This window comes from Malus sylvestris, chromosome 10 (assembly GCF_916048215.2).
Source record: "Malus sylvestris chromosome 10, drMalSylv7.2, whole genome shotgun sequence".
Taxonomy (NCBI): Eukaryota; Viridiplantae; Streptophyta; class Magnoliopsida; order Rosales; family Rosaceae; genus Malus; species Malus sylvestris.
In genome coordinates, this window is record NC_062269.1 from 41,116,237 (window position 1) to 41,136,867 (window position 20,631).

At 38.7% G+C, this 20,631-nt stretch overlaps 2 protein-coding genes across 4 annotated transcripts in view; one reads left to right on the forward strand and one right to left on the reverse strand.

The window, feature by feature from the left end:
- Nucleotides 1–6,293, reverse strand: part of LOC126585181 (cysteine-rich receptor-like protein kinase 10) — a 49,009-nt gene extending 42,716 nt beyond the window's left edge. Inside the window, exons 1-7 of one of the 3 annotated variants that reach the window (XM_050249577.1) lie at nucleotides 5,238–6,277; nucleotides 4,632–4,775; nucleotides 4,398–4,519; nucleotides 4,035–4,245; nucleotides 3,708–3,945; nucleotides 3,432–3,582; nucleotides 2,773–3,353 (exon numbers count right to left, since the gene is read on the reverse strand). In XM_050249577.1, coding sequence (XP_050105534.1) covers nucleotides 3,024–3,353; nucleotides 3,432–3,582; nucleotides 3,708–3,945; nucleotides 4,035–4,245; nucleotides 4,398–4,519; nucleotides 4,632–4,775; nucleotides 5,238–6,069 — 2,028 coding nt within the window. In that variant the 5' untranslated portion in view covers nucleotides 6,070–6,277 and the 3' untranslated portion in view covers nucleotides 2,773–3,023. Of the gene's footprint in view, nucleotides 1–2,772; nucleotides 3,354–3,431; nucleotides 3,583–3,707; nucleotides 3,946–4,034; nucleotides 4,246–4,397; nucleotides 4,520–4,631; nucleotides 4,776–5,237 lie in introns of those variants that run through there. The other 2 variants (XM_050249578.1, XM_050249579.1) reach the window with 2 other exon arrangements.
- LOC126585194 (uncharacterized) overlaps nucleotides 1–20,631 on the forward strand; it is an 85,962-nt gene that overhangs the window by 28,620 nt on the left and 36,711 nt on the right. The window lies entirely within an intron of this gene.

The following is a 20,631-nucleotide window of genomic DNA, read 5'->3' on the forward strand; positions in this document are numbered from 1 at the left end:
TCCAACGGTCGGATCGTCGAATCACATTTTGACCTAACCACATATCGTAATGAATTTAGGTTCAAACAATCAAATCATATCATAAGGATGTCAGTTATGAAATCAGGGCATCTAATTGAATTTAAAAGGACATCGTCGGCCCACTGGCCGGGCTGCCGCCGCGGGTGGCGGTCGGCCGCCCCGATTTGCCGGAAAATTCAACTATTTTTAAAAATTACCAAAAATTACAGAAATGAAGATCTCAATGTGTAGAGTAAACTTTATACCTGTGGCCAAGACCAATTTGATCAAGAAGTGCTCCAATTTCTCTAAAACCCATAAGAACCCTAGAATTGGGTATGCTCCAATTCGACCTCCCAACTTGCTCCGACGTCTCCACCACTACCTAGGCTTTGTTCAGGGGCTCAAGGGAAGTCTTTTGATGGTGGTAATTGGGTGTAAACATTTTGGATTTGGGAGATTTGACACACGCACCCGCCGCACCCTTAGTGCGGTTTCTCCCTAATTCAAGTCCAAAACCTTTGATTTTTAGGGTGAAACATGTAGAGGGAAGGTCAAGGGAGTGTTTCCAAGTGGTTGTTTGAAGAAATTCGTCGGAAAATCGTCGAAAAATGGAGATGGGTGGCCGGCAATACCCACGGGTCGTACGAACCCGTTTCTCCCTTTTCTTCCCTTCTTTTTTCTTCTCTCCTCTCCCTCCTTTCTTAATTTCTGATTGGGCAGTGCCCATGCTCTCCACTCCTCTTTCAAGTCCTTTCCTTTGCATCTCCACCATCCATTTACCTTTTCATTAAATCTGGGCCACCCAATGTGGCACACCATATTTGATAAGAGAATTCCAGATTTTTCTATTTATTTTTAAAATGCCCCAAACTTCAAACGTTAATAACTAATTTAATTAAAATTTAAATTCAACAAATTAAAATAAATTCTCAAGAAATAATATAAAATCTCAATAATACAAATATGTAGGTGATAACAGTGAAATGCAGGAACGGGATTTCACAAAAATGATCCTTAAGATTTGCATAATTCATCATTTTGGTCCCTGAGATTCCAAATCAATAAAAGTGTTCCCCGAAAATTGTCCACCATCCATCATTTTGGTTCTTCTGTTAAAAACTTCGTTAAGTGTCCCTGAGCTCTTGGCCGAAAGTTTAGGCAATTTTCAAAGCTTCGTATCTCAATCTTTTCTTAACCAAATTCGACCATAATATATCAAAATGAAGATAGGAAAGTGTAGAATAAGATTATACCTATTTGGAAGCCTAGTGGTTGCCAGAGATGGCCCGAAAATAACCTCAAAGTTGACTAGTCCGAAGGAAAACTTGAAAACTCGCCGGAAACTAGGTAAAAACATTAATACTTGCTTTCCCTGGAAACTGGCGATTTATGCCCAAAGACCCAATTCTAAGTCGACTTACATTGTTTTTCGAGGGGAGCGATCCACTGAACCAATGTCGATATCTTTCATGTATACGCAAAGAGCAAAGGCACAAACACAACTTAAGCACTCATGATTCCAAAGTGGTTGATGTTGTTACCAATTTCCATCCGACTTCTTGTATTTTGGACCTAATAACAATCAAAATTGTCAGTAGGGTTTGCCAAAAACGATTGTTCTGGTGCTATATAATAAGAAGCATTCGTCCATGCACGTGTAGTATGTGTAGTGTGGTTATTTTATTGGGTACTCTCGTATTGTTACAAGAGATAGGTAGGCATGGAAACCAGATTCTCGTGTTGGGCAATGGACAGTGCCTCAACTTCTGCTTTGAATTCCCTTTTGACCAGACCCAAGTCTCTTGATAGTTTCTTAACAGCTAGTTTGGTCCCATTCGCCAAAGTTGCTCTGTAAACTAGACCAAAACCTCCAACAATGATGTTTGCTTGATTGAAGTTGTCAATCGCCTTCAAGATTTCAGTTATACTAAGATCCTTGATTTCATTGGTATGGACTGTGAACACTATGACATCACAAAATGTAGTGGCCTCTTCTTCTGTTTTTTCCTAAATTCTGACCTAATAGGGTTTTGTTATTTGGTTTTAATTTTGAGGGTATTTAGGTATATTTAAGTGGTTTTTCTGATGTATTTGAAAGATTTTATAAAAAATGATATTGATGAAATTAGGTGTTAAGTTTTGGCTATTATTGATAAATACCCCTGCAAGCATGTGTGCGTGGGTAGCAACGGTTATAAACCCCAAAATGTATGCCGACTTTGGTGGATAGAATCCAACACAGATTCGAGGAGCAACGTAATCCTTCTCTCTCAAAGTTCATCTCTGATATTCAATCTTTGAATCCATTTCAATTGTTGAATTAATTACAAATACATAGAGAAATTTAGCTCAAAAGTATCTCAAACACTAACAGTAGACGGCGTTGTTTGCGGTTTGGATTGTGGCGTTGTAGAAACCCGTGGAGCGGTTAGCGTTGGAGGAGAGGGTGGAGGGGAGGCGGTTGAGGTTGGACTGGAAGGTGGAGTTTGGGGTGAAGGTGGTGGTGTTTGGGCAGAAGTGAGCCATGTAATCAGCTTCCGAACTGATCGGAAAGCTGAGCTGAGTAAAAACGGAAATAATCAAAAGAAGGGTAGTCATGTTTTTAATTTTTTTATGATTGATCTTAAAATCATAGGTTTTTGTATTGAGTATCAACAAAAGCAATGCAGGAGTGGTAGCTTGATTTTCAGTCTTGAGTGTTCACCAGAAGAACTCCTCTCCTACAACCGGATTTGGATAATTTTAGAGAGATTAAATTTGTAGACAAAATTTTACAAATTAAACTACATAGAAGTTGATAATTGGATTATGACTTAAGTATTGATAACGTACTCATTCATATTGATGGCACATTATTTAGTTTGTAAATTTTATCTACAAATTTACTATCATATAAACAGCAATTCCACTTATAAATTCTAAGTGCACAATATTCTAAGTGCATTTTGTTATTGTCTAGAAAAGGTTGTATATATAAGCAGATATTACAATCGGTAACAGTATTAACTTATCTATTCACACTATCTAGGGTGTACTTCAGTGATAGATCCTTCATAAACAGACGGAGATGACTTGCTGATAGATTGAGCGGAGTTCTGCGTTGCCTCTAACATGTTTCCCACTGCTCTACTTCGCAGGAAAAATGCCGGTTGTTGAGGTAATGGCAGAGTAACAGTGTAGCTATTGAGCATGAGAATTACTGATTGCATTGTAGGCCTGTCAGCTGGATTTTCCTGAAGACAAAGTAAGCCGATGTGGATGCATCTGATTATTTCAGTCCTCGAATAAGAGTCTCTCAGACATGGATCCAACAATTCCAAAGGTGTCCCGTCTCTCCATAACTTCCAAGCCTGCATAATATTCAAAAGTTTAACGCATGATGCTATGTCAATGCAGGAGAACAGAATACTAATTCATTTTGAGCTTACATGGCTCATGAGGTCCTCAGCTGGATCCGTCTGAAAGAAGTAACTGTTCTTCTTGCCACTGACGATTTCTAGCACTAAAACACCGAAACTATACATATCGGACTTGACAGAAAAATGTCCATGCATTGCATACTCGGGAGACATATAACCACTACAAGAAGCATAAAAATCAGTATAGAAATTATAACAAAGATGTAACGAGAAAACATTTCAGATTCAATTCGATAATTGCAAAACAAAAGTGGTTGTGAGAAAAGAATGAAATAGGTAACTTACAATGTTCCGACAATTCTATTTGTGTCTGCTTGAGTTTGATCAACCCCAAAGATCCTGGCCATGCCAAAATCAGATATTTTTGGATGCATCTCCCCATCTAACAATATATTGCTGGCTTTGAGATCACGATGTATAATTCTAAGTCGGGAATCTTCATGCAGGTACATGATTCCTCGAGCAATTCCTGAAATAATCTTGTAACGTCTTGACCAATCCAATTGTCCTTGTTTCTCAGGGTCTGCAAACCATAAAAATCCAATTATCATCGACACATATAGTACTGCTATTGCAATAGGGAAAGACAATCAGATGTTTGAGTGTACAAACCAAATAGGAAATAATCAAGGCTTTTGTTGAGCACATATTCATAAACAAGAATCTTTTCTTCGCCTTCCAAGCAAAATCCCAAGAGCCTAACCAAATTTCGGTGTTGAAGCTTGGCTACCAATACCATCTCGTTCTTAAACTCTTCCGTGCCTTGGCCAGAGTCCCTTGACAACCTCTTCACCGCTACTTCTTGACCGTTTGAAAGTATACCCTGCGAGAAAACATCAATCAAACAATGGAATGTCCACTCATGGCATTCATGGACAGCTTCTGAGGCTCCAAAATTATTCAGATTTTGCATGCACAAAAGTTTGAACTTTGCTGACCTGAAGGAGCACTCATATCATATACTGATTAACATACCTTGTAAACTTGACCGAAACCACCTTCGCCTAACTTGTGATCATCAGAGAAATTGCTCGTGGCTGCTTGGATGGTAGCAAAATCAAATTGCAAAGACTCGACAGTAGTAATGTCATTCTCACCTGCACAACCAACCATGCCATAGAAGCACAATGTTTATAGACGAGGAATAAATGAAAGGAGAATCAACGAGAATAAACAAAAGGAGAAGTGGAGAAGGATATATTTTTCTACCGCTTGGTTCGTCTGCTGCTGCTTCATTGTACTTGTATTTTGCTCTCCTAGTTATGCAGCAGTAACCCACAACAAAAAGTAGCACAGATACAGATATTGGTACAGCAATGGCAACAATTGTACTAGTTGGGGTTTTGCTTTTTCCTGCAAAATAAACAAAAAATATTGAGAAATGGGTAAAATCAGCAGCCACAGCACAACACCATATTCCCCTGTTCCAAGGTCCACAATAGCTATCAATTACCTAACAAACTAATCTGATAATACAATAATCACTTGATTGGGTCTTCTAAAAAGGTTAGAAACGTTTTGTGACAATTCGCTTTTCCGACAACATTTGGGAGAAAAACTTAAACTACATAATAGAAGCACTTTTCGAAGAAGTACATGCCTAGAAGCACTTACTAGAGTTTTAATGAAAGCATTTCAAGCAAAAATGCTTATAAGCAGACGCGTCAGTCACGGTTATACCCTTTACACTTAAATTTGAACCCCCTTTTTTGTATGATATCGCTCGAATAAAATTTCAACGAATTGATATTTGCTTAAACTTTAAAGTTGTCAACTTTAAAAATTTAATTTGAATTGAAGAATTGGTCACTTTGCCTTTAGGCGGAGGAGGGAGAGGAGGAGGAGGCGGCCCTGGTGCAGGCTCAGGTGCTGGCTCAGGTGCTGACGTGGCGTTCTGGGCGTAGAAGGGGTAGACTTCGTACCTAACATTACAACTCGGATACACGAATCGTCCTCCGATTCTCCCATAACAGTAATTCGGAAGTTCGTCTATGGTCCCCTGAAGACAGCGGTTGCAATCCGCTGCCGACAGGTCCTGCGTGCACTGCGCGAGGCTGTACACCGAAATCAACCCATTAACATTTGCCCTATTCGTCCCGAACTTGTCGGCGTCTCCGACAGCCTCACTGGCCGCCTGGTTCACACTCGCCGCTACGACCTGGTTGAACTGAATCGGGTCGGTGGCGTTCACCGTGTTCTGCATGTAAAAGCTGGGCGAATCGGTGACGGTGGAGAAGAATGACTCGTTGGAGTAGCGTAGCATGCAGTCGTCGTACCAGATCACCACCTGTTTTTCTACGGGGCAGCGTTGTCGGGCCAAAGCGGTTGCGTTGGCTACACAGATTTTGCAAACGTCGGTGCCCACGACGTCGCCGCGGCAGAGGAAGAGGCCGTAGACGGCGTTGTTTGTGGTTTGGACGGTGACGTTGTAGAAGCCGGTGGAGGAGCGGTTGGCGTTGGACGAGAGGTTGAAGAGGAGGCGATTGAGGTTGGACTGGAAGGTGGAGTTTGGGGTGAAGGTGGTGGTGTTTGGGCAGACGGAGAGAAGGAATACTGCTTCCGTACTGGTGAGAAAGCTGGGCAGAGTAAAAATGGAGAAAATCAAAACAAGGGTAGTCATGTTTTTCATATTTTGATGATTGATCATAAAATCATAGGTTTTTATATTGAGTATCAACAAAAACAATGCAGGGGTGGCAGCTTGACTTTCAGTCTTGAGTGTTAGAATGTGAAGCCAGACTCGCCAGTTATGTACCGGAAATTCCAGCTTGGTGTGGATTTTTCTGAGGATTATTTAGTTCTAGCATCAAGGAACAAAAAGTCCCTGAAACAAAATTATTGATTTTTACCCACAAGGATGTTAGAACTTAGAAGTTCCTTGAACTTCAAAAGTAAGACATATTCAATAACCAAAAGTATAACACTCATTTCATGCGTTTCGAGAACTCTCATGCAACAGGATTTATTAAAGTAATTTCTCATTCATCATCATGTGAAAAAAGTTAAAAACTTAAATATCGAACAATGTATTATTGATTTGAAAAATTGCCACAAAGACATTTTTCGTAGTACTTTCCATTGTCATCATGGCCCATTGAGTGTTAAATTTGGCCAATTAAGAGAAGTAGCCCCACTTAATGGTACCGCTACACTACTAGGTTGTTCTCCCTCACACCTCCATCACGTGATAAGTCATTTCAAGATGTTCGTATTATATACGTTTTTTTAGTAGCAGAGTTAGAATGTTCAAATAAAAGTCTTAATTTCAACAACCAAAAAAAAAAAAAAACTCAATGGACCATTTCATCGAGTACCTAGTGGGTACTTGCCGATTCCTACGGACATTTGCCAAAAGCTTACACGAACGTAGGTCAACAACTACTATAACTAGTAGAGGCTTGTCGAGGGTAGCAGTAGGAAACTATCGAGTAATGATGAGGATTGTCAAATTTTGTCAATTGAGGCATTTCATCGAGCACTTGGTTCGCACAATAGAGTTGTATACAAGAAGAGAGAAAAAAGACATGAATGATAAAAGAAAACAAAATTAGAAGAAGAAAGTTATAATTGAGTTTGTCGTAACTGTTTATGGAGATCAATACAAATACACAGTCAAATATACATAAAGATTTTACCAATGTTAGGATCATAAGCAACCAATGACTCCATTTGAATTCGGTTATTGCATGTTGTTATTTTAAAATAACCGCGAACATTCACCTAAGAAAAAACATACATATTATTAGCCAAATTCATATCGGTGAAAAATAAAAATTGTAATCTTGGAAAAAATAACTGAAACTTGGCAATTTGAAAAGTCACGGCAGATGGTCTTTGTCGAAGAGTCTAAAGTCAAACAACTTTAATTTTCCGTGTGGACAAGTATCCGACTAGATATGTCACACTCGAAGAAATACAAAGCTTTATTTTCTTCTGAATTAGACAATGATGCTTGTGTTTTGCAAGTATTGGCGCAGACTCAGTCAAATTTGTTGAAGAAATGTAAACGAAGGGGACTGACCAAGAAATTGTGTAAAATTTCAAAAGAACTATGAAAAAAATTATTATATCGACAAAAAAAAATGAATAAAATTATTACAACAAACGATAGGATGGAGACGTAAGTACCAAAAGGCTAACATATAATATATTATTAAACATGACTTTTCAACGATGATATAATTACATAAGATATGTTGATTTGCTGCTGATGAGACTTGTTTTGTTGATCTTGGATAAATATAATTTCTGTTTTTTCCCTTACTAAAGATTTGAAACAAAGAAACTTGACAGCATATATGTTAAATTCTATTAATTAATTTGCTTAAGAAAATTCTCATAGGATGAGCTTAAGTTTTTTTTGTTATTAACTAAATGCGTGTTAAAATTTAAAAAAGCCAAACTTGATACAGGTATGTACAAGAAGCTGAAAAAGGTATAAGAAAAAAAGATGTTTGTAAATTGTACTATTTAATTTATTTAATCAAATTGAGAGAATTAAAATTAGTGCCTAAACATATGATGGACTACAATTGTAAAATAATGAAAATTACATGTAAATTTTTTTTTCATTGAAAGCTCTGATTCCAACGAGCAACTTGCATTTAACCGGAATATTATGTGACGAGTGTCGTGAAAACGTGTGAATATATATTTCGTTGGCATCCAAACTCGCCGTATGTAAAATAAGTGCTTTACAGTAATTTGAGATTGGGTTTACACATTCCATCCATATGCAGCTAGTCGTCCCTAAGTTCAGTTAATGGATTCCAATGATATATGTCCTCATCTCTTGCTCAACGGGCCACAACACTAGAAATCGTCAAGCCGTTGACCGAGCAATTGTGAGCACTTACTGCTACTTGATCATGATGATCAATACATCTCCCTGTAAAGAAGGTTTAGAAAGACCAATGGTTTCACTTTTCAACATAAGAACTGTTGACTTGTATTATGATTCCTACAATTGTGGGATTCCTACCATATTTGGTTTCCTAGTTTAGAATGTAATTATTCTTTCCTGATTTATGATAGGATTGTATATGGTTGTATATATACCTTTGAATATGATGAATACAATATCATTGAAAAGCATTCTTTCTTCTTGGCACCAGAGCCGAGTTGGAAAAAAAGGGAAAGAACCGAACCCTAACTGAGTTTGCTGTGCCCAGCACAATTTCGCTGTGCTTCTGATTTGAAGGTTCTTTGTCTACCCGTCCCTCATTAATTGCAGCGAGCGACACTGAGTCGTTGCTGCCCAGTTTCCGTCAGTTTATTCCCCTGTCAATTCCAGCGAGCGACATCGAGTCGTTGCTGCCCGATTACTGTCCGCCCAAAGTCAACACCGCTGCCCAAATTTTTTTGTTGTTGCTGCCCAGATTGACGCTGCCAAGGTCTGTTTGTTGCTGCCCAGATTTGACGCTGCCAAGATTCCCCCATAAAGTCGCAATTTTTTTGTGCTACACCGACAGAAAAAACCTATGGCAGAAGAAAAAGGGACCGGTTCAAAGATAGTTCCTGCTGCTGCTCCAATCATGGTGCAGTCTGAGAATTCAAGCTTTAATATTGGTATGGTATTGGATGAGAAGAACTATGATTTATGGGCTCCTCTCATTCAAATCCATATCGCTGGAAGGAAGAAGATGGGATATCTTCGTGGGTCTATCAAGGCACCTGACGAAGATGATCCTAGATATGATGATTGGTTCTCTGAAGATCAAAAAATTAAGAGTTGGCTTTTGTCTTCAATGAAGCCCGAGATTATGAAACGGTACATTCGGTTATCTACTTCGAAGGAAATTTGGGACTCTCTCAAGGCAGCCTACTTTGATGAGAATGATGAGGCTAGAATTTATTCGTTGAATCAGAAGGCATCACGTCTTCGTCAGAATGGCTGATCGTTGGCTACCTATTTTGGGGAGCTAACTGAGATTTTCCAAGAATTGGATCACTTTAATAAAGTATCCATGGAGTGCGAAAACGACATCAAAGTGTTTCACAAATCCACTGAGAGACAACGAGTCTATGTGTTTCTTGGTGGTCTTGATGATGTGTTTGATCAGGTTCGTGGAGAAGTGTTGAGGAAGGATCCCCCGCTCGGGCTTCAGGCTTCTTATGCATATGTTCGTCGAGAAGCCGATCGGAAGGAAGCAATGAAGACTGAGGTTGACAAGAGTGAACCCGCTGCCATGGCAGCAAAGGCCCGTGGGTCATCCTTTTGGTCGAATCGAGACGGGTCACAAAACCGATCAGGACAAACCCGCCCGAGCCAGACAAGCAGGGATCGTCCTCAAGGTAAATGCCCACACTGTGGCATGACAAGACACTCCAAGAGTCGATGTTTTGAGCTGATTGGATATCCCGAGAATTGAGATAAGACCCGTGATCCTCGGTGCAACAAATCTCGAGCCTCCATTGCAGAAACCAAGTGTGATTCTGACCAGATAGCGGACAAGGCATCGGCCATGATTGCTGCGGCAGGGAGTGATGGTAAGGCACTAATTACCTCTACTTCTGTTATGAATAATACATGGATAATTGATTCCGGAGCCACTGAACATATGACTTGTGATTCTAGACAGGTTCCATCACTAAAAACCTCCACACAAACCGTGGTCAATGTTACTAATGGTAATGCCGTCCCTGTTATTGGGGAAGGCACTGTTTCCTTTTCTGATACCATGAAACTTGACACTAGTCTTGTGGTTCCCTCACTGAATTATAATCTGTTGTCTGTTGCCCAAATAACCCTTGCCTTACACTGTTTGGTTATTTTTTGGCCATATTTTTGTGTTTTTAAGGACATCCGGACGCGGAAGACGATTGGTTATGGTATTAGACGAGGGAAGTTGTATTACTTAGAGTTGACAACCAGTTGTTCTGGCCTGCTGACTCAAGCTCTTTCCGTTGATGATTCTCAAGGGGATATTAATAAAGTGTCGGACATCTGGATGTGGCACCGGCGCCTTGGGCATGCTTCTTTTGGTTATTTGCATAAGTTATTTCCTAGTTTGTTTGTCAAGAATGATGTTTCTCAGTTTAAGTGTGATGTTTGTGAACTGGCTAAGAGTCATCGAACTTCCTTTCCTTCAAGTTTAAATAAAAGTTCCGTTCCTTTTATGCTTGTGCATTCTGATGTGTGGGGTCCGTAAAAAATAGCTACTCTTGGTGGTGCTCACTGGTTTGTCACTTTTATTGACGATTGTACAAGAATGACTTGGGTTAGTTTGTTAAAGTCGAAATGTGAAGTTAGTTCGGCCTTTCAAAAGTTCCATAAAATGGTTGCTGTGCAGTACAACAAGAATATCCGGGTTCTTCGAAGTGACAATGGTGGCGAATATGTTAATATGGAACTTCGTTCCTTCCTTGAACTGCATGGTATCGTTCATCAGACCACGTGCCCGTATACTCTTCAACAGAATGGGGTTGCCGAACGAAAAAATAGACACTTGTTAGAGATGGTTCGTGCTTCGCTCATTGAAGCGCATTTGCCTCTACATTATTGGGGTGAAGCCCTTACGTCCGCGGCCTATCTTATTAATCGTCTTCCTTCTCGTACCATCAACTTCCATACACCATTTCAGGCTCTCATGTCTCAGACAAGCTGCCCATCGACTCCAAATCTTCTCCCGCGGGTCTTCGGGTGTGTTGCTTTTGTTCACCTTCATTCTCCTCAACGGCATAATAAACTTGAGCCTCGTGCCCTTCGTTGTGTGTTTTTGGGTTATGCTACTACCCAGAAAGGATATCGGTGTTATCATCCTCCAAGTAAGAAAATGTTTATCACTCAAGATGTTATTTTCCATGAGCAGGACATGTTTTTTGGATCCTCCGCGTCCTCACTTCAGGGGGAGTATCGAGAGAGTGAAGTTCTGACCCGAGATAGTGATGTTCTGACCTTTGATTATTTTCCCGTGACTAGAAATGAGCTGCAAGAAGAGCAACCCCTGCAGTCTGCACAGTTGGAGCCCACGGCAATTGAAGAGCAGCAGCGCACACTACAGTCTTCTGGGTTGGAGCCCACAGCATTTGAAGGGCAGCAGCCCATGTTTGGTGATCAGCCCAGGCCCACTGAACAACGGCAATTAATTCAAGAGGAGGACCAACTCACGGGGTCCACAGTTTTTGGGCCTGAGAGTGAGCCCACGGTTCCCACAGTTTTTGGTTTTGAAAGTGAGCAGCAGCCCGTGGTTGTCAATGGGACCGAGCAGCAACAGCCTATGTTTTTCAATAGGACCGAGCAACGATTGTCACAAGATCCTTCTTCAGGTGTTATATCAGGTCAAGGCACAAATTCGTATTCTATTAATTCTCATAACCAATCGTCTTCTACACCGGATGCACCTCCGCTTCGTCACCTTCCAGAGCTTGTTAACCGAGGTATTCCCAAACCCACTTATGAGGCGGATCCTAAGTGTAAACACAAGTATTCCGTGAGTGAACCAAATCCGAATTCAAGAGTGAGATATCCATTAAACAATTATGTGTCTACCTGTCACCTGTCAGAATCAAATAAGTCATTTGTATATCAATTATCTACTGTATATATTCCTAACAGTGTGCAGGAGGCCTTAGCAGATTCCCGCTGTAAAGATGCAATGAATGAGGAATTGAGATCGTTGAAGAAGAATGCTACCTGGGAAATAACTGATTTACCAGCTGGAAAGAAACCTGTGAGATGCAAATGGGTCTATACAGTGAAATATAAACCAGATGGAACGGTGGATCGCTTTAAAGCAAGATTGGTGGTAAAAGGGTATACACAGAAATATGGCATCGACTACACTGATACGTTTGCACCAGTGGCGAAGATCAATACAGTCCGTGTTCTACTATCCATAGCAGCAAACCTAGATTGGCCTTTGCAACAATTCGACGTAAAAAATGCATTCCTCCATGGAGATCTAACCGAGGAGATTTACATGGACCTTCCACCAGGGTGTAATGATCTGGATATACATAAACAAAAGGTATGTAAGCTCAGGAAATCATTGTATGGATTGAAGCAGTCTCCGAGAGCCTGGTTTGGTAGATTTACCAAGTCCATGAGAACATTTGGTTATAGGCAAAGTAATTGGGATCACACGTTATTTCTGAAACGCCAGAACGGAAAGGTTATAGCTCTCATTGTATATGTGGATGACATGGTGGTTACTGGTAACGACCCGGTTGAGCAAGCAGCCTTGAAAAAATATTTGTCCTCAGAATTCGAAATGAAAGATCTGGGTTCTTTGAAATATTTCCTTGGGATTGAAGTGTCGAGATGCAAGTCCGGGATATTTCTATCACAGAGGAAGTATGTTCTTGACTTGTTAGAAGAAACCGGTATCTCAGGATGTAAGCCGGTAGCTACTCCGTTGGCCGAAGGGATGAAGTTGGGTATCGATCAGAACCAAGTACCGATTGAAAAAGGGAGGTACCAAAGGTTAGTAGGAAGATTGATGTACTTGGCCCATACTAGGCCGGATCTTGCTCATGCATTAAGTGTAGTTAGTCAATATATGCATAATCCCGGAGAACAGCACATGAGTGCCGTTATGAGAATATTGAGTTACTTGAAAGGAAGTCCTGGTAAAGGAATTTTGTTTCGAAAAAACGGACATTTGGGAATTGAGTGCTATACAGATGCTGATTGGGCAAGATCGACGGATGATAGGCGCTCGACATCTGGGTATTTCACATTTGTTGGGGGAAATTTAGTAACGTGGAGAAGCAAGAAGCAAAATGTTGTAGCACGGTCAAGCGCAGAAGCCGAATTCAGAGGTATAGCACTAGGTATTTGTGAAATTTTATGGCTTAAGTTTTTGTTACAAGACTTAGGGATCAAACATAGTCAGCCGATGCAGTTATTTTGTGACAATAAAGCTGCTAGTGATATTGCTCATAACCCAGTGCAACATGATAGGGGCAAGCATGTAGAGGTAGACAGGTTCTTTATTAAAGAGAAGCTGGAAAGTAAAGTAATTGAGGTTCCTTCCATAGGAACTGAAGATCAAGTAGCAGATATTCTCACTAAGGCTGTTTCTAGTGACAAGTTCTCGAGGTTTCTAGACAAGTTGGGTATGTGCAACATCTATGCACCAACTTGAGGGAGAGTGTTGACTTGTATTATGATTCCTACAATTGTGGGATTCCTACCATATTTGGTTTCCTAGTTTAGAATGTAATTATTCTTTCCTGATTTATGATAGGATTGTATATGGTTGTATATATACCTTTGAATATGATGAATACAATATCATTGAAAAGCATTCTTTCTTCTTAACTGATGACATGGTCGGCCTGTTGTTTGCATCTTCTTGAACACACAATAATCCGATATGAACGTATCTCAGGAATTCATTTTGACTGCATGAGCCTTTCAACAACGGATCCATCAACTCCAACACTTTCCCTGCATTCCGTAATTTCCAAGCCTGCAATTATAATTTCATGCTAATTAAGAATGTAGTGATATATTGATTATAATTTTCTATATACCTACATTAATTTGTTTGAGATATTTTTGTATAAGCTAACTCAAGTAAAGACTTTACGTACGTAGCCTATAAGAGTCGGTGTACCATTTGTCAGATGAAAACCTAAAAAGTTCTTTCTCCCCATTGTGATCTCAAGAAAAAGTACTCCAACTTTCTCCTCAATACCGCCGGCCCCCCTCTCTCTCTAAACCCTAAGATCATTCAATCAAATGGGCCTACAACACGTTATCAACATGCTCTTACCAGAAGCTGAGGAATTGACGGATCGTAGGAGGAGGCTATCATCTACAAAATTCAAAGGCTTATCTTTGTTTTATGTCAATTAGGTATGCTTAAAATAAAAGAAGATATTTGAAACATCCATGAAGCATGAAAACATTCCCCATGGTGCATGAACCAACCCCTCTACGTTTATATTTTCCTTACGATATATATTTGTATATGTTCATATATTTGTCAATATATATATATATATATATATTTGTTTCATGCATTATGCAATTATATTTGCCATGTGGAATATGTGAGTCAATGTATATCAAATAAATTAGAAGCAAATTAGGGTTTTTAAAACCTAGGTTTGAGAAAAAAAAAGAAGGATTTTTTTGGCATCACCATGGCAATACCACGACACCATCGTAGGATGGCGTCGACACCCTAGACCACTTGCGCAGCCTTTTTTGGGCTTGCTGCTCCCTCTCGTACATAACCAAGCTTCAACTTGGGTTCCCTGTCACACGGGCCTGAAAGCCCTGATCCATCCGAGCCCAAACCCGCATACCAGAAGCATGCTGGGCTTGTTCCCAGACACGGGCCTACAAACCTGTTTGTTATGTCATATTAAATGTGAGTTAGTGTTGAAGGTATCTCAATGGGTCATTGTCTTTATCATCAAATTCAATGAAGAAAACGTTAACCACTTTGATTAAGCCCACCGTAAAAAGTTGAGATTTCACTGTACATTGATACTATAAATATGAAAGGTAATTTTATTTAAACCCATCTAACCTCTTTCTACACACAACTTAAATTTTAAATGTTAATTGTCTATCTTACTCTATTGCATAATTACTATTAAGTACAATATTTTGCAATCTGTAAGTTAGGCCAATGAAATGAAGGCTTTGGTAAATTTACCTAAAGTAAATTTGTTTTTAGAAAAAGCAACTTCCACAAATTTGGCCTTAGCAAGAAGTGCTTAAAGTTTTAGCTTCGCTTAAAGAGTATAGTTTCAAGGCCTCATGAGATCGAAAAACTCAGTTTTCCCCTATTTTACATGTGTAAAAAAGGGAAAAGGGGGCATTGTGGGAGGATAAAATCCGATTTCGACTCATAGGCCAATACCGATGATCCAAGGAGAAAGCGTTGTGCAAGATAAAAAGCCCACAAGAAATATACGGATGGAAACGTGCCTCAATAACTACCCCCACTACGGAGGAGAAGTGGGAGAGAAAGACAGGTCGTGGTACTTGTTCCCAAAGCATGTAGTCATATAACGAATGACCACTAAGGAAGTGGGAAAGGAGGACGAGTCATGGTACTTGATCCTCAAGCATGCAATCTTATAAATAGGGATAGGAGCCAAAGAACATGGGAGGAAAGAAAAAAACCCCAGAGAATCCAAAGAGAACATAAAATCAATCTACTGACTTGAGCGCCGGAGTATCTTTTGTAGGTACCCCGCCTGGGCGAGCTACAAAGGAAAACTATTATAGGACACCCCAAAGAAGGATTCGGCGAACGTGAGGATTGCGGTCAACGAATCTGAGGAGATATTTCTTAGGAATCTCGCTCCAACAGTAAGGTAAATTGAATCGAATCGAATTTTCCTGTTTTTTATTTTTCTGTTTGGTTGATGAAAAAATTGGTACTGAAATCTGTGTGAATTTGTGTATATTGATTGGCACTTTGATGGAATTTGATCTGACAATGCATGTTGTAGTGGAGGAGAAGCACATGCTCAAAGAGGAAGGGGAAGGAATCGCATGTCCGCTGGATGGTAGTAGGTTACTTTGCAGTTTCAAAGACTAACTGTGTTCTTTTGTGCATCGTTGTGGAGTTTCATGTTTATCATTGAGCCATTTAGGCAATTCATTAGGTTTAAGAGAGAAATCAATCTCTTGGAGGCGAACTATGAAAACCCATTTTCTGCATTTCTGTATAACATGTTTTAGTCTGACCTTGATTCAGGTAGCATGTTGATTGAAGAGTAATCAACCATTCATGTGGATGAAATTTTGATTGGGTTGAAGCCCTTGTACACAGTCTCATATTAATAGGGAACAAAAAATCTATCAACAGTGAAAGTTAATCGATTTTTTTTAATGTCAAGTTCTTTGTCTCTTTTCATATTTCATCTTAAATATGCAGACTCTTATATCTTTCTCTTTTTTATCTAACATGTGTATTGATGCATTGATGAGCTTGTTCTTATTTCGTCGAGTGTTTGAGAGGTTTACTGAACCATTGTGCGTTCTTGAAAATTACGATGGCGCAAATTTGTTATTGGTGGAAAATTTTAGAGAATTTTATGTCTAGTTCCTGAAGTTTCTTGTAATTATATCAAATGATATTTGAGCTTGTAATTAAGCTAAAAACTCCAAATTAACACATACTATATCTGGAACTATAACAAAATAATTCACACTATTTATGAAATCTAACCAAAATAACCCATATTGTTTATGGAAGGGAGCAAAATAAACACTATTTCTTGAACTATAATAAAATAACCCACACTATTGTTGAAAGTGAACCACTATTTCTTGAACTACAAAAAATAACTCACACTATTTTGGAAAGTGAACCAAAATAACTCACATTATTTCTAGAACTATAGTATAATAACCTACAGTATTTTTGAAAGTGAACCAAAATAACCTACATTATTTTTGGAACTACAACATAATAATTCAAACTATTTTTAAAATGGAAACCGAAATAACTCATACTATTTCTGAAACTACAGCATAATAACTCACATCATTGGCGTTTTGGCTTTGTTAAATTTATTATACTCGTCAATCAAGTTTTATTGTTCTTTACTATTTTGATCATCAAGTTTTATTGTTCTTACTCTCAATCCTAAACTTTTGATTACAAACATTTAGTACATTTGCGTCAAAAAATGTGAAACATGCAATATTTAAGTAATGTTTGTATATCTATATTTTTTTTATATTAATTTTTAAGATATTTGATGCAGAAAATATTTTTTTTATGTATTTAGCGAATTATTTTTCTACGTATAGATGTACAAAAAACCTGAAGTCAGAAAATTTTAGACCCCACTTCGAGAGCGGTGATCGGTTATCAACATATCTTCCCGTAAAGAAGCCTGGTTTCTCAGGTCTGGAAAGACTAATAGTTTCACTTTTTAAACATATGAACAATCGATGACATGGTCGGCCTCTTGTTTGCATCTTCTTGAACACATAATGATCCAATTAATGTGGATATACCTTAAAATTTCATTTGGACTGTACGAATCTTATATCAACGAATCCATCAACTCCAACTCTTTTGTTTCATTCCGTAAGTGCCAAGCCTGGAATCGATCACGGATGTCAGTACTACAGTTTTGATAGCACATTAATTTTCTTTTGGTCAACATATAGCTACATTAATTTGTTCGACAGAAAATTTTATATTTCAACCCAAGTAAAGACCTTACGTAGCCTATAAGATTCGATGCACAATCTGCCGGATGAAAGCCTAAAAAGTTCTTCCTCCTCCTTACGATCTCAAGCAACAATACTTTGAAGTAAATACATCAGCTTTCCTTAATATAATATCTCCATAGCATACTTCAGAGCTATGTAACCACAAAATTGTAAGCACAAAATGATTGACATAAGAGTTTAAAAAGTGAAAATATATAACTAATACATAGATAAGAGGGATGCATATAATAAAGAAAACTTACTAGGTGCCAACAATTGCTATGGTGTTCCCTTGAATTTGATCATCAACCCCAAACATTCATGCCAAAATCTGATATTATAGGACTCATATTGCTATCTAACAAGATATTGCTTACTTTTAAATCGCTATGTATAACTCTAAACCTTGACTTTTCGTGAAGATAAAAAATTTCTCAAGCGATTCCTCCTATTATCATGCAACTGCTTGACCAATCCAGTTGTCAACGTTTTCTGGGTTCTATATACTCACGTCAATTCATTAGATATGTACAATAATATTGTATTTAAGTTCGAAATTGCTAATTTTTTTTCAGAATGATGTACCCCTACCAAAAAAAAAATCAAGACTTTTGTTTGGCACATATTCATAAACAAGTAGGGTTTCCCCTCCTTCCAAACAAAATCCCATAAGCCTAACAAGATTTCTTGTTGACAACCCCTTCACTGCTATTTCTTGTTCATTAGCAACTGTTCCTGACACACAAGGCATTCTATCCAATCAATTGGAAATATATGGGAATCCTTTAACAAGAGGGATCTAATTTTTCAAAAAAAAAATTGGGACACCTTCTTAACCGTTAGATTTGATTTTAATGAAATTGTGTAGTTGAGATTGTGTGATCTGTGATTTAATTTTAACCACACAATTTCATTCAAACCAATCCAATGGTCAAGAGGGTGTTCTTATTTATTTTTATTTTTTAAATGAGAATCCCTCTTGTTAAGGACCTTGGTCATATGTGCATCTTATATATGTTTAGAATTGTACAAATTGAACCAAGATTCAAAATAGTTCCCAAGTCGAATTGCAAGAACACAGCAGTCTTCGTATCATCCCTACCTGAGAAAGTAAGTTTCAAAATATATGTAAAAGACTAGAAAAACGTAGTGAACCAGTGATAACGAATTGAATAAATTAAACAAAAATATGTGCAACGTGTGGGGGAGTAGTGTGCAGCTATCATTTTTCTTCTTATTTCATGATAAATTAATCTCACCATTTGCTGAGATATAGAACTCGTCTCCCAGAATTTCTTTTAGGAATTTGTGTTGCAGCTCCCAGAAGACACCAATTGTAATCTCCAGAGGACAGGTCCTGCATGCAGGGTGCACTGCCCGAATCCGTACAGCGAAATGAAATCTGTGTTGGAAAAGAATAGTATTTAGTTTTATTCTGTTGTTTGAATTTTAGGTTAAGCCCATTGGAATTAGAGTATTGATTTCTTGCCTCTTAGAATTAGGTTTAGTTGAACATATATAGTGCTTATGCAATTGACTGCAATGTGTGAAGAAAGTTGAGGTTTTATATAAAACCAAATGCAATTGACTGTAATGTGTAAAGAAAGTTGAAATAGATTCTTTCAAGAAGAAAGGAGAAGTGATGCAAGATTTGGATGCCGAGAGGGAAGAGGATCCCCTCCGGATCCTCTTTGTGGGATCATGGGAATCCTCGAATTCTGTGCGTTCAAAAATTTATCATGCGGTCATTTTTTATCAGATACTGTTTATATTTAATATTAAATACATATATTTAAAATGATTTATAATCATACGATTAATGATGAATGCACAAGATTCGAAAATTTCCAGAATCCTCACAAAGGAATCCTCTTCCTGCCGAGAGGGGCCGAATCCATTGTGGGACTTCCTGGAAGTCGGAGAGAGGGAGTGAGCAGAACACTTCAGACTGACTTGGTGTCATTAACCAGCTAGTTAATGGTTAGCGTCTATATTTTAGTGGCCATAGGATCAAATTTTGATTGATTGTTGACTTTAGATTGTGTTAGTAGATTGAGAAAGATTTACATATTTCAATGTACCGTACCAAATAAAATATGGGATGTGATATTCACACACTCCATTTTACTTTTTACACATCTTTCTAATTTTTGACCGTCAGATTGGATAAATTGAAGAAGTTCAACGGATAGAAATTAATAAGGGTGTATAAGAAGTAATTTAAGATATGTAGATAGCACACCTTATAAAACATTAATATGCATAAACATCCACACACCCCATAAAACATTAATATGTATGAACTGTTTTTCGTATATCATTAAACAATTGGCACTCAAACAAATGGCAATGAATAGCTAAGCTCATTTGTTCATTCATTTAATTTATAAAATAAATAAAATAGCCAAAAAAAAAAAGGCACCACTGAGAGAAAAAGGAAGGAAGGTGCAAAGCACAATCTGAATGTCGGAACGTGCAATGTTAGAGCAACTCCACCTATGGTGGTTGCTCGGGGTACAGGCTCCAAGAAAGGGCCCGAGGGCCAGTGGGTAGGCCTCTAGCCTTGGAGAGCCCGAGTGAGGGTGGGAGCCCTAGGGCCAGGCCCGTGGGGGATCAACAGGCCTGCTGCCCGAGGCTTGTGACGTCAGGTTGACGTAAGGCCTGCGTTCGGCCTTTTTTTAAAAAAAAATTTGTGTCTGGCGCGTGCCCCTCACTCGCGAGTGGGGGCGCGTCGCCCGAGTGGAATTCAGGGCACGAGCTCGTGCACCTCAGAAAACCCAATGACCGTTGGGAAGCCACATGGCTTCCCACGGTCCGTTCGATCCCAATGGCACTTTAATACGAGCCGTCCGATTTGCAACGGTAATAAAAAAAAGATGATTTTATATCAACCATTCGATCTGAGATCAACGGTTGATATTAATCTGCTTTATAAATTAAAAAAAAAAGAAAAAATAGTTTTAAAATTAAGAAAAGTTACCGTTGTGACATGTGGCACAATCTGGAGTGCTGGAATTCAAATTTTTTAAAATTCAACGGCAGAGATTAATTATTTGAATAAAACTAAAA